This window comes from Bufo bufo, chromosome 1 (assembly GCF_905171765.1).
Source record: "Bufo bufo chromosome 1, aBufBuf1.1, whole genome shotgun sequence".
NCBI classification, from domain to species: Eukaryota; Metazoa; Chordata; class Amphibia; order Anura; family Bufonidae; genus Bufo; species Bufo bufo.
In genome coordinates, this window is record NC_053389.1 from 769,743,714 (window position 1) to 769,758,798 (window position 15,085).

A 15,085-nucleotide genomic window follows, 5' to 3' on the forward strand; every position below is an offset into this window, starting at 1 on the left:
GAAAGGTGGCTATATTGGTCACTGATTTGTTTTTGTTTTGTTTTTGAATGTCAGAAATGTATATTTGTGAATGTTGAGATGTTATATTGGTTTCACTGGTAAAAATAAATAATTGAAATGGGTATATATTTGTTTTTTGTTAAGTTGCCTAATAATTATGCACAGTAATAGTCACCTGCGCACACAGATATCCCCCTAAAATAGCTAAAACTAAAAACAAACTAAAAACTACTTCCAAAAATATTCAGCTTTGATATTAATGAGTTTTTTGGGTTCATTGTGAACATGGTTGTTGTTCAATAATAAAATTAATCCTCAAAAATACAACTTGCCTAATAATTCTGCACTCCCTGTATAAGGGCAGCCTATAGAGATGTAGCGAGATGTATGTCATAGCCTCATTAATACAGATCTGTATGCAGTTAGGGAGATGGTTACCTTACTGACTCCAATGCTTAGCCATGCAAACTCTTAAAGGGAATCTGTCACCTGGTTTGAGCATATTAAGGTGTTACTACTGCCATGTACAATAAAATACATTATTTCTTGCTGTAGTCTTAATTTTTTGTTTAATGGTTTCATTACCTCTACAATCCACTTTTTATGTTATGCAAATGAGTGTCCAAGGTGCCCAGAGGGGCATTATTATGCGTCTCTGGAGCCCAGTAAGTCCCCCGTACAGTGCCCAGCCCGCCTTCCTTTAGAGCCCAAGCACGCCTCTTCCAATATAAGTAACTGCCCACACACAAACTCTTTGCCGCCGCCCCCCTCCGCTATGTGAAATCTCACGCAGGCGCAGTACCGCGGACTGCCTGCGCGATGTGGAAGCTCCTGAGGGCAATAGCTTTCAATTTGTCACAGCTCGGTGCATGCCCAGTGACACATTTGAAGCTGTTGCCCTCAGGAGCTTCTACATCGCGCAGAAAGTCCGCGGTACTGCGCATGCGTGAGATTTCACATAGCGGAGGGGGGCGGCGGCAAAAAGTACGGGTGTGGGCAGTTACTTATGCTGGAAGAGGCGTGCTTGGGCTCTAAAGGAAGGCGGGCTGGGCACTGTACGGGGGAGTTACTGGGCTCCAGAGAAGGATAATAACGCCCCTCTGGGCACCTTGGACACTCATTTTCATAACATAAAAAGTGGATTTTATCGCTAATGAAACCATGAAACAAAAAATGAAACTACAGCAAGAAATAATGTATTTTATTGTACATGGCAGTAGTAACACCTTAATATGCTCAAATCAGGTGACAGATTCCCTTTAAGTTCTCTCCTTCATCTTACTCCATTCTGTAGATGATGCAGAGATCGGTGAGTCTCTGTAGCTTTTTGGACCTAAGAAGAAAGTGCCATACGTAACATGACAATACATAACCGCATATCATATAACAAACCATATGCAGATGCCTCCTGCTCTGGGCTACTGCATCGGCTCATTGTCCTGTAGTGCTAGCGCAGTTGAATGTAATGATCTCTTTCACTTAGCGATCTGTTTCTTTATTCTGCCGAAAAACGTATAGTTTTAATCCATATGCAAATGAGCAGTTAAGTGCACCAAGGGCGGGCCCAAACCGCTCTGTGCACCCTTGCACCTCCTGCTTCCTCTTCCAACCCCTCCCTCGCCTTGATTGACAGGGCCAAGTGAAATGACTACAGGAACCTCTTTGTCCATAAAGGAGATAGTGAGGGTTTGGCAGAAGAAGCAGGAGGAGTAAGGGCCTGCCCTCAGTGCACTTAACTGCTCATTTGCATACGGATTAAAAGTCCTTTTTCTACTAAATGAAGCTGCAAATCGCTATGTGAAAGGTCTAATTACATTCTGCTGAGCTAGTTCTACAAGGCACTGTGCCTGGTTTATCAGTCAAGTTCTTGGTGACAAACTCCCTTTAACTGTACTCACAAACAGGGGCGCACCAGCAATGAGGCCAGGTGAGGCGATCGCCTCGGACAGCACCAGGTGAGGCGGGAAGAGGGGGGCAGCGCATGGGCCATGTGCTGAAAGGAAGGGGTTAGGTTAAGAAATTGGCCATGGGGAGGGGCGCCGTTTCAGTTTTTGCCTCAGGCAGCGGAAAGGCTAAGTGCACCCCTGCTCACAAATAATGTGTCTTTGGGCTTTTTAGACCTATAACATTTATATCTTGTAATAATCTCTGCAGTCAAGCTGCGGGGTCAGCAGTTCTCATAGCGGGCAGTCAACAGTTCTGCTAATTGACCTTCCACAGTCAGAAGCTCCTTCTTGGAATGAGAAGAAACGTTGCATGTTATGAAGGAATGAAGAGGAGTTCTGATCCGGGGACTGGAGAGGCACGACGCGTTTCCCACTGCTCTGCAGAAACTGGGATCTGTAGCTGTGGGCTGCCCAATCTGGAGTATAAGGAGAGGGGGGCTTTAAAGTGGCCTGCAGAAGCGTACGAAGAGTACTTGGCGGGGGAAGCGACACAAGGGATTATCACAGGAGTGTGGCTCTGGGGGATATGATATAGCTGACGGGCAGCAATTTGTAGTCTGCAAAATCCGCACAAACATGAGCCGACAAGAGAGAAGATTGTAAAAAAAATTACATTGTAGGAGGATTTTTCTAAAAGCTGTCATGTGAAGGTGGGCCGGACAGATCTAGTGGGGGGTTCATTTTTCAAGGGATTCTCTTCACACATGGATTTCAGTATAGACTTATCAAGGGTCAGGATGTGAATATAAAGAAGAAATTGGCCGAAGCTTTGGACTGAGAAGATGACCAGGGGTAGAATTGAGTCGTCGTACATCATCACTAGTGTTAAGCGACGATCTTGTAAATTCGGCTTTGCTGAATTTTACAAAAAAAATAATCCGCTTTGTGAAGAATTACTTCATCATGAAGCACATTTCTGGGTGCAATGATGGAGAACGATGGTTGTACCGCCCCCCGTCATTGTACACCTCAGATGCCGTGTTCATTGCTGATCGCGGCATCTGACATTAATAATAAGGTCTCTAATAAAAAAATAAAATCAAACCTCATTCCCTTTGATCGCCAAGAGCCTACCGCTGCCTCCATCTTGATTGAAGATCCAGCACGAAATCTCCCGCGGCACGTGATGTCGTCATCACATCACCCGACGCAGTGACGTCAAACGTCACCGCGCAGGAGATTTTGGGCAGAATCTTCTATCAAGATGTCGGCGGCCGGCTCTTCGCGATCAAATGGATGAGGTTTGATTTTTATTTCATTTTTTTTACCCTTATTTCAGGGAAAATCGATTCGTTATTACGAAGCATGAGGAAATTTGGCTTCATGGCGAATCGAATTTTACCCGAAATTCGGGTCGAAGTCCACTTCGGACACTTCGATTGGCTCAACACTAGTTGTCACATACTAGTGGCATTGACCCTGCTTTGGTGGGGGGGTTCGGATCATGGAGCCTCACATCAAATCTAATGAAGAAAGGACAGATTTGAAGAGATTCGCACTAGGATTTTTCAGGGTATATCGGCTTGAGAAAGCCTCAAGACTTGTAATAAGCCACAAATTTGCCCTGTGCGCAGACTGATGCACTTCTATCGCCATGGATGTGAGGAGTGATATACCGTATTACACTGAAATTGAAGCAGACAGTTGACCGTTGGGATTTAGTCCGTTCGGTCCCTGATCCGGAGCGGTAGCATTGTCGCTGTCCTATTACTATTTGCTACTGTTGTGTGATACTCCGACCACACAAGGTTTGTTTGTTGTTTTTGTAGAAAATTATTAATGGAGTCTGTTTGCAAAGTTTTTTTAATTTTATTTTATTTTCCATTTTTATTGAACTGGAACAATAAAAATGATTGGGCAGGTGGACTTGGCCTTTAAAGGGCATCTGTCAGCAGATTTGTACCTAGGACACGGTCTGACCTGTTACATGTACGCTTGGCAGCTGAAGGGATCTGTGTTGGTCCCATGTCCATATGTGCCCGCGTGGCTGAGAAAAATGATGTTTTATTATATGCAAATGAGGCTCTAGGAGCAACGGGGGCGTTACCATTACACCTAGAGGCTCTGCTCTCTCTGCAACTGCCGCACCCTCGCCACTTTGATTGACAGGCTGCACTTTTTCTAGAGAGAGTTTTTGGCGCGCAGTCCAAATATTTTCTCGTCTGGGTGACTTTTGTGTGTGCCTGATAGACCCTTATAATATACGTGCATGCATGAGCCCAAAGGATGTACGCGCGCTGTAGGGAGCGGTCATCCTCTGTCTCCATGGTCGTGTGAGCATGCGCAGCCTTTTATTATTCTCTTTGGGCCATTATAAATGCAGAATCATCTTGGACTTAAACCATGACGTCGTTTCTGCCTTTTTTTTTTTTTTGCCGAGAGGGAAACAGATGGCAGGTTGTCTGTTAAACTCCTTAAAGTGCAAGGTTGCCCACACACCACAGCAGACGCCGACAAGAATTTTCCAAAGAATTCGCCCTGTGAGTTTGCTAGATCCTAGTGACTCCATGGACTGTGCACTGGATTTCGCTCGCCAGAGGCCGCCCCTATGCCGGAGAGAAAAACACGTTTACCCTCGTTGGCCTGTATGTAGGTGAAAAGTTCAATTGGCCGCTGTCAGGGTCTCTGTACCTCTGGACAGGGTGTCCTGTCTTTACAACTCTTGTTAAGCGAGGTCAAGGCAGGATGAAAGCACACAAACACTGCGCGTGGTTTGCTTCGTCAGCGTAAAACGGCGACTTCCTATCCGTCCTGTCCAAGTCCATTGTCCCAGGCACCTGCCCGCGTGTGTTATGGTGGTATTATTATGTAATTTTTGGTATTTGCACCTTTTCTAGGGGCTAATGTTCCTGTAAGTTAGAACTTAGCTATTATATAGGGCTGTGTTCACATCTGAGTTCAAGGCTTCATTGATATGCAGAATTATTCTTGCCATCAAGACCATGAACGGTACAGCGGCGGGCCGACAGACCCCGTTGTAAGTCTATAGTGTCTGCCGGGTACGGTCAGGATTCATACGACAAATATGGCCTCCACTACGGATGGAAGCTCCTAAGGCATATCTTCACTTGGCTTAAAAGAGTTTTCCAGGATTTTTATATTGATGCCGTATTCCTCGCAATAAGTTATCAGTATCAGATCAGAGGGTGGTCTGACACTGTATGAAGAGAGGCCGCGGCTCTTCTGTGAGCGCTGCGGCCTCTTCCTAGACCGCGTGACGTCATTTTCATAAGTCACGTGACCTATGTGTCCTATTCAAGTGAGCTGCGATACCAAACATAGCCACTATACAATGTACGGCGCTGTGCTTGGCGAGCTGAGAGGAGACCATAGCGCTCTGACGATCAGCTGATCATCGGGAGACCTGGGAGTTGGACCCTTGCCGATCTCCTATTGATGACCGATCCCGAGGATAGGCCATCAATATGGAAATCTCGGAAAACCCTTTCAAAGGGAATCTGTCAGCAGGAAATTCACTGATAAACCAGGCCCAATGCCTTGTAGGTCAAGCTCAGCTCAATGTAATGATACCTTTCACTTAGTGATCCTTCATTCTGGAGAAAATGTACTTTTTAATCTATATGCAAATGAGCAGCTAAGTGCACCGAGGGAGTGTCCAAGCAACTCTAAGTGCACCCTTGCTCCTCCTCCTGCTTCCTATGCTAGACCCTCCCTCTCCTAGGTTGACAGGGCCAGACTATGCAGGAACCTAGTTTAAAGGGCTGCTCTGGGAATGTATCATGAGAGACAGCAGGGGGAGTTCAGTCCTAATAATCTTTTCCTAACAGAAGGGGACTGTTGGGTTGCCCCCTTTGCAGAGGCAGAGGTCACCATGTTTGGACCCACCCAGTAGTGTTGGGACCCACTTAAAAGAGGTCACCATGAAGTTGGCTAGTGACATCCCTTCAATGGAGGCCAACTACGCAGCTGTTGTGGGGCCCGGGGGCCTTGCACTGAACTTCTTTTTCGTTTTCTGATGGGAAAAACATGCAGCCACCACTAGAGGGAGCTCAGTGCAAACAGATTATTACAGCTTCTATTTCGGTCAGTGGTAGCTGCCCCATACATTTCTATGAACTGAGCTCCCCCTAGTGGTGGCTGCAGGCAGGCAGGAGATTTATCAGCGTATTTATGACAGTTGTCAGATTTAGAAATATGATGTACAGAACGTGCCCCATATGTGTGAAGCCCTTGTTCCATGTTACTGACGGATAAAATGGGTGAGGCTAAATAAGGCTACATTCACACGTCAGTATTTTTCTATAATCCGATTTTCTGTCCGTTTTTTGCGGATCCGTTGTTCCTGAAAATGTTTCCGTATGTCATCCGTATGTCATCCGTTTTTTGCGGAAACATGTATAAATTTCAATAAGCAAATAAAGTTGTTTGGATTTCTTGAAAAAAAAAAAATTTAAATGTAATTTCCAGGAACGGATTCCGTATAAAACGGATGACATACGGAATGACATCCGTATGTCTTCCGTTTTTTGCGGATCCATTGACTTTGTATTGTACCAGGATCCGATTTTTCAGGAAAAGAATAGGACATGTTTTATATTTAAACGGACATGCGGAACGGAACAACGGAAACGGACAGCACACATTGTTTTTTTCCAGGACCCATTGAAAATGAATGGGTCCAGATCTGGTCCAGATCTGGTCCAGAAAAAACGTAACAGATCAGGAAAGAAAAAACGGATGTGTGAATGGACCCTTAGGGTGACTATTTTTTTTATAACAATTTTCAAAAAACATGATTTCATCAGAAATCTGGGGCTTTGCATTCTGCATTGCCTGACATTGAATGACGCATGCGTAATAGGAAACTGGATGGAGCAGGGGGGGTCCATACTAAGTTTTGTCAATGGGCTATATTTTTATTTTATTTTATTTTTTTACTTTTTGTGGCTAATAATCTTTCAATATGTCTGTGATCTCGAACCACCACTGGTATATTGAATACGAGGGATTCTCCCCATCGCCCAGAGATTTCTGCCCAGAAATGTGTTTTTCCTGCAGCATTATGTTGCTGTCTTTGTCTTGGCCTTTTGTTTTTTCTAATTTTATGGTGTCTTCCTTTTCCAGTGTCTTCTCCTGCAAGGAACAGTTCTGCGTCGAGGACCGGCAGACGTACACGGACAGACAGACGGGTCTCTCGAGGCAGGCGAGCCGCTACCTCTCGGCCAGAGCGAGTATGGCCGCATGGTATTATTCCCTTTGTCGTGAATGGGAACTTCACTGGTGAGTACTTGAGTCATTGAGTGGTTCTGGAAATGCCTCCATATTTATACATACGGGGGGAGGTTTATCTAGACTTGTGCATATGAAAACTGGCTTAGTCATCCATAGCAAACAATCATATTGATCCTTTCATTTTCCAAAGGACCTCTGGAGAATGAAAAGTGGAATCTGACTGGTTGCTATGGATGACTAAGCCAGTTTTCCTTTTCGCCAGTTTTGATAAACCCCCCCACCCCCCCATGCTCTTCATGCTTGGCCAAAAGAATTCCACTTGGTGCCTTTGTGGAGGGGAGCAGAAGCTAATATCATAGACTAAAATGAATTTCATAGTATGATGATACAGGCAGGACAACTCTATGCGCTGTTTGGCCTGGTCCCAGCTGAGGACTTTAATTAAATTAAATTCTACCGAAAACACGTGAGCCTTCACTGGACTTCACTTGAAGTTTTGCCCTCCATTCCAGTAGTCAAAAAGGAGATCCTCTTCGTAGTTACAGTAGTGCCCAGTCTGAACCTCTATTAGTAAATGGGTCTCTTATTCTTTCTCCGCCCCCCCCACTTCCCCAATTGTCAGAACAGTCACTAGTCACAGTGGCCTCCGCACACATACTCCTAGTCCAATCAGACCACAAACTCACCTTCCTACTATTCCTAGCAGAGCAACCCCCCTTTTTAGTAGCCGTTCACAGCTAGGCTTCCTACCTCTCATGTACTCGTCTCTTATAACGAGCCAGCAGATGTATGTGGCGTTCCGTATCTGTCTCTATTAAAGAGACCCCAGCACTATCTTTTTATATGACAGTTGGAAAATGCTTTCTCTGTCCTGGAGGAGGGATCTGTGACTTATGGCTGATGGCTTAGAAAAGCTTTACATAAATTCTAAGGCAAAAAGATAACCATGTCTTTTTTCCCCAGTAATTGTACTTTTTCCTTCCTTAAAGGACACGTGTCAGCAGGATCAACCAGGTATACTGCCTGTTAGTGTTGATCCTGCAGATTACAATGATACCTATCTTGTGAATATCAGTTGCAGCGTTCCTTAGAAAAAGGTATTTTATTCTATATGCAAGTGAGGGCTTCAGTGCACTGAGGGGAGTGGCCAGCACTGGAAAGCTAAGGTACACTAAGGGGCTAGGCCACACCCCTCAGCGCACTGAAGCCTTTGCTTACATAAAGAATAAAAGTCTCTTTTCTCAGGATCTCAGCAACCAATTTTCACAAGACAGGTATCATTTTAATCAGTAGAATAAACGCTACCAGCAAACTAGTATGCCTGGTTTGAAAGAGTTGGTGCATTTTTTCTTTTCTAATGCCAATTATCTCTTTCTAGGAGGATGGTTCAAATAATGTTCCTTGCATTGTTGTCCGTTTTAGGATCACAAAAAGCCATATTCAGACAAGCTATGCGACACTGGGAGAAGCATGTCTGTGTCACCTTTGTTGAGAGGACTGAGGAGGACAGTTACATCGTCTTCACATACAGACCCTGCGGGTAATGTCTCAAAATATTTTCTTAGTCCCATCCTACGGCAAAAAGGCCTGTATGCTATGTAATTCTAGATACTATTTTGGATCTGCTTCTCTAGATGCTGTTCGTACGTGGGCCGACGTGGGGCAGGACCACAAGCCATATCCATCGGAAAGAACTGTGATAAATTTGGGATTGTTGTCCATGAGCTGGGTCATGTCATAGGATTTTGGCATGAGCACACAAGACCAGACCGAGATGAGCATGTGTCTATCGTCCGTGAAAACATTCAGCCGGGTACTAGAGAAGGTTTATCTGGGTGTTATTGGGCTGCAATATTAGGGTATGTTCACACCTGACAGATACATCGCCGCCGAATTGCAGGTGGAAAACCCTCCACGTATTGGAGTACCAGGAAAGTGGATGAATTTTCTAAAAATCTGATCCCTCCTACTGCAGAAAAAAAATCTGCAGCGGAAATGTCAATTTATACTGCCGACTTCCACCATAGATTTGACCCTTTAAAAGGCATAGGATGAAATCCGTGGGAAATCCTCAGCAAATCTGCAACAAATCAGCATGTAAATTCCAGTGCTAAACTTTGCCCACAAAACCACACCCTTCGGGTATGTCCAGATGGGACATCATGTGTTACATGCGGATTTGTCGTAGATCGTCCTTCGCATTGCAGAGGTTGAAATCCGTGCTGGAAATCCACAGCATAACTTGACATCCTGTGAATTTATAACCCACCCTCTCTATGCTGTGTATGACATTTCTTAAAATCTCATCCCCTTTGTTGGTACTGTAAAATGCAGCGGATTTGCAGCACGCAAATCCACAATGCAGCAAGTCAGTCTTTTGTGGATATACCCTTAAAATGTATTAAACATTACATAAGGAAATCTGGAAAAGTGTGGTGTAAAAAAAATAAAGTATCCATAATCATGTAAGTTAGATTCCTCAAGGGTGGGGCCTGATTCCTCAAGGGTGGAGCCTGTGATCTGCTTGTTTCCTTCCCAGAGGGGTAGCATGCCTGTTTATCTATCTAACTGAATGTTTTTTTCCTCAGGACAGGAGTATAACTTCCTGAAAATGGAACCAGAAGAAGTAAACTATCTAGATGAAACGTATGACTTTGACAGTATCATGCACTACGCTCGCAATACTTTTTCTAGGTGAGGATTATCTAAATTGTAACCCTGTTGTTAAATATCCCTTCAGTTTTGTCAAAGCCTGTTATTGATGTGAATTGATACAGATGATATTTTAAGTCTTATTTCTGGGTTTGTTACAGGGGAATTAACTTGGACACCATCGAACCAAGATATAAAGTCAGTGGAGTAAAACCGTCTATAGGACAAAGAACAAGACTCAGTGCTGGAGACATTGCACAGGCCAGGAAGCTGTATCAATGTCCAGGTAAAGCGTATGTGTATACGTTACTAGTGTTGAGCGAACTTGTGTTTTAAGTTCGGCGTCTAAAGTTCGGGTTCGGGTTATCGAAGAATCGCATTATGGATTCTAAATTCCGTTATTGTCCGTGGTGGCGGAATCCATAACGCGATTCTTCGATAACCCGAACCCGAACTTTAGACGCCGAACTTAAAACACAAGTTCGCTCAACACTATACGTTACCAATAACGCATGCACATGGAGTGTGCAGCCACTGGAACAGCACGCAGATTATCGCATGTGGTTGTACTCTCCTTGACAATGTAACTCCGCTGCTAGATCTGCATGCAGATTACTGCTAATTTTGGGCAGCACCTTTAAAATGGGTACCATGGCACCTGGGTCAAGTCTTGTGTTACCATCAATGTAGCATGACCCCAAGTTAGGAACAATTTGCGGCAACACGAGATGACCACAATAATTCCACTCTGGTCACTGTGGAGCCCTAAATTAAAGGGGTTTTCCAGGAGTTCAATACTGATGGCCTATCCTCAGGAAAGGTCATCAATATCTGATTGTTGGGGGTCTGATCCCAAGCACCCCTACCAATCAGCGATGTCACATTTATTGTTCACAAGGCCTGTTTGCAGTTCAGTTTCATTCAAGTGCAATGGGCCTGAGCTGGAATACCAAGCATAGCCGCTATACAATGTACGGCGCTGTGCTTGCTAAGCTGTAGCGCTCACAGCTGATCGGCAGGGGTGCTGGGTGTCAGACCCCCAACGATCAGATGACTGATGATGGAACCCCTGGAAAACCCCTTTTAATATTCATTCTGTACCAGAAAAATCTTTTGACACATAATACTTGCATACACGTATGACGGGCATGACTTGGTGTTAGGAATAATAATGTGTTGTGCACCGTGCACCATCTCGTTCTTTTTGTAAATGGCATTGCGGATCACACTGATGATAAAAGTCCCCCACTGTGCTGAGAGCTGGTAGAGGGGGTTTTCTTTCTCACCCTTGTGTCTGTCCTTGGCATCTCCTGCAGCCTTTCTTAAGTCTTGCCCCGCAGTCTCCCTCTCCTAATACCCATCCGTCATGCCCCGTACAAGATGTTTTTATGTCTCTCTAAGGAAGTTTCCCTGACGACAGCAGGAACTATGCGTCCACAGCAGCCGGTGTCGTCCAAGCGCCAGCGCAGGGTTACTCTGGATACTAGGCTTGTAACCCTGTCCTGCCCAGGAGAAATGGAAGATTTTGAAAAACCTGAAATGACCTCCTTTGACGTATACTTTTTGCAGATGTTTCACATGTTTGAATGTTCATTTATTTTATATTTTTTTAATTTTTTTGCAAATATGAGATTAAGGAATGTTACGGTAGAATTTTTGTATGATCCCTAAACAAGGGATCTATGTTGTCTGCAATGCTCCAAAATTCAATCTGGGGGTAAAAGAATAAGGCATGGTGGTGCTTTATTATTATTATTTATTTTAAAGCGCCATTAATTCCATGGCACTGTACATCCAGTTGGGGTTACACAGAAATAAAAAACACAGTAAACAAGAAACTATTAACAGACTGGCACAGAGCGGTAGAGGACCTTGCCCGCAAGAGCTTGCAATCTATAAGGGAAGGGGAGAACACAGTAGGTGATGGTATAGGCTGCTCTTGTGGATGTGTGGTGGCAGCATGCTCATTGTAGGTGGTAGGCTTTCCTGCCTGAAGAAGTGGGTTTTCAGGTTAATTTTGAAGCTTTGGATGTTGGGGGACTCTGATGTGTTGGGGTAGTTCCAAAATAGGGGAGGGGCACATGAAAAATCTTGTAGTCAATTGTGTGGAGAACAGCAAAGGAGGTCCGGTGAGGATCTGAGATTACGTGTGGGGATGTATCGAGAAAGCGGGTCCGAGATGTAAGGAGGGGACAGGTTGTGGACGGCCTTATATGTAATTGTAAGTATTTTAAACTGAATTTGCTGGGCAATGGGGAGCCAGTGGAGAGATAGGCAGAGGAGAAACGAGGGGAGAGCATTTGAGTCTTCCTCTTCCTCCTACCCCAAATGGTAGAAGACTCCTTTTATTAGCAAAAACCCAGGCGTCACCCTTACAACATAAAAATACAAATGAGCCTATAAGAGTGTGACATGTATTTTAACAAAGATTGATGTATATATCCCGATAATATGTATCTGGATGCAATTAGGATACTCTAGCTCAGGAAAACCAAAGCAAAAGTGTTCCTTGGTCTAGATACACGACGTCTCCTCTGTAGTCCTCTAGCTTTCATATCAAACATTTCAACCTAGGTATAGTCACGATTTAATTATGCTTAATTAATCCTACTAAATCAGGAGAACGAGCATTGTCCTCATTTTCCAGGAGACTGTAACTTCCTCTAGCTGTCTACAGACTTTATCGAAGTAGATGATGGGGAGGAAGGGGGATGCAGCTGCAGGTTCTTTAAAAGTATCTTAGTAAAACGGCATGAGCTAGGGCATGGGGAGACATAATGTTGCAACACATCGATCAACTCACAGTATCCACGTGCCTAAAAAGTTCCCAGAACATACGTCAAGTGTACCCATCGGCTCCAATTCCTCTGACAGAGGCCAAAAGCGTCCTTTTGGCCTCTGTCTGTCATATGTTGGGGGATAAGGTTCTTGTTGTGCAATTCTGTGTTCTATCCTAACTTTATATTTCTGGCTGTCATGGTGTCATATGCCCCCCCCAATAAATGTGTGGGACTAATGATATTGCTACATGCAGGCAGTGGGTGACCACAGATGACCTGCATTAGCTTGCTTATGGCGTCATTTCTCAATGCACTCGAAGGAAGCCAAAAGAAATCCTACGTTTGGTCTTTTTGGAGTCTGCCGCTCGGTGCTCTGGCCAGTTGGCAGGATCCCACAACATGTGTTTAGCATTATTCTGAACGAGAAATTACCACATGTGTGCAGTGTGCAAGAAACCGCTGCACAGAGCCTAACTGGTATGCTTAAAGGGGTCGGTCATTACTGGGTATCCTTCTGTAAGGACCACCAGTGATCAGCTGCTGAAGTAACTTGGCAGCTAGTGTCCAGTTCCCCTGCACTGCCCCCGATGGGGAAATGAAGCATTACACAACTGTTATTGGAATGAAAGTGTTATCTGGTGCACCTGGTCCTCCAGTCCGAGGTTCTGTTTAGGCCCGGGGCCTCCACTGTATTGGTCAACACTCTCATATTCCCAGTCCTCCACCATTATCCTATAAGCCCATTAGCAGAGTAAACAGCAGTTCCACCCTCCTCCCACCCTGATCAGCTGTTTGCGGCCCCTTGGCCCCAGTGTTTTTGTTTTCCCTTCTTAACCATGAGCAGATTTCTTCTGTTTGGTCTTTGGCGGATCTGGTCTGCCAGCTTTTAGCCTTCAGATTTCAACGAAAGGCCTTGGCATGCTGTTGTGTTTTCTCAGGCTGCAGGTCATAGATTCCTCTCTCTAGGATATCGTGGTATTTCAGCTATCCATGCCACACGGATTGCCTTAATTGAGCTTGAAAGATGATTTTTTTTTGGGGGGGAAGCGTTGGCGCCCTTACGTTTTATCAAGTGCTATTAAGACTTCGCTGCAGACTGCTGAGCCGGCCCCGCTGCTCTCAAGGAGTCTGATGGATAGCTGCTGCATTGTATTCCTCTGTCCCTGCAGCAGGCTGGCTTCTCTTACTGTTATTGCCATGTGACCCAACGCATTTCGTGCGTACTCCCCCCTCCCCCTATATACTTCTATATGATAATTGTATAGGCACCAAATCCCTAATATACCCACATTATTGTAATTGCCTATTTTTTTAACAAAGCAGATCATAAAACAATGCAGAGCTGCGGCAGGCAAATTATTTTCTCTATTTGCAAAATACTTTTTTTTTTTTTTAATGGTCCCTTATATTCTTCTTTGGTCGGTAGATTGACAGTGATTTATTAAAGGGGTTGTCCGATGAGAAGTATTCTACATTTTTCACATCAGCACCTGGATCTGAATACTTCTAAAATTGCCTGTAATTTAAAATTTTGTATAGCCAACATCTGTACAGCGCCACCTGCTGTTTCTTCCTTTTCTTATTTCTCTGTCCACCTCAGTAATATCGCTGAGGTGGACACACATGCTCAGATTCATCTTTTAACTGCCACCAGCAGTATCTACTACTGTTAGAAGCTGTGACAGTTACAGGAAGAGATTTTCAGCAGAAAGGACACCCCCCCCTTCCCCCCCCCCCATGAGCTGCCAGCTTGATATTAATCTAGTAGAACAATTGGAGCAATGAATGGGGAGATCTCTGGATCCATGTGAGGTACAGGGCTGGTTCTGGCTTTGTTAGAAAGAGATTGTCATGTCCTATATGATTTTCTTTTTTTAACATTAATTATGGGATAACCCCTATAATCTTAGTGCGAGAGTAAATTAGAGGAGTTGTCCATAGAAATAATTCCCTTATGCAAGCTATATTCGTTTACTGTAGGACCTGGACAAGAAAAAATTTACCTAGGTCCCTTCCATGCAACTTTCGCCCATGTTGCCCTTATGTAAAAGTCTATTCTCCTTAAAGGGGTATTTCCATGTGAGACAATGAGGGCATATTGCTAAGATATGTCCCTATTGTCTGGTATGTCCCTATTGTCCACATTCCTCTGGGACCCGCACCTACACCGAGAACGGAAGAGGGAAGGTCGTGGCCGGAGGACTCCAGATTTCCCCGGGTGTGGCCACCACCAAGCGCTCTTCCCATAGTACTGAATGTGATCGCACCCGCGCTTGTGCGGCCACGGCTCCCATTCATTTCTATGGGGCCGACGGAAATAGCCGAGCCAGCGCTCGGCTATTTTCGGCGACCCCATAGGAACAAATAGAGGGCGGCTGCGCATGCGCAGTGCGCCCTCCACAACTTTCAGTGCTCCGTTCTCGGTGTAGGTGCAGGTCCCAGAGGGAAAATCCGCACCTATCAGACAAGGATATGCCCCCATTTCCTGAGATGGGAAAACCCCTTTAAGTCTAT

General features: G+C 44.7%; 1 protein-coding gene across 1 annotated transcript in view; it reads left to right on the forward strand.

The window, feature by feature from the left end:
* BMP1 (bone morphogenetic protein 1) overlaps positions 1-15,085 on the forward strand; it is a 95,541-nt gene that overhangs the window by 35,135 nt on the left and 45,321 nt on the right. Inside the window, exons 3-7 of the mRNA XM_040414772.1 lie at positions 7,032-7,187; positions 8,562-8,679; positions 8,774-8,952; positions 9,728-9,833; positions 9,953-10,077. Of these exons, the coding sequence (XP_040270706.1) occupies positions 7,032-7,187; positions 8,562-8,679; positions 8,774-8,952; positions 9,728-9,833; positions 9,953-10,077 (684 nt within the window). The remainder of the gene's footprint in view (positions 1-7,031; positions 7,188-8,561; positions 8,680-8,773; positions 8,953-9,727; positions 9,834-9,952; positions 10,078-15,085) is intronic.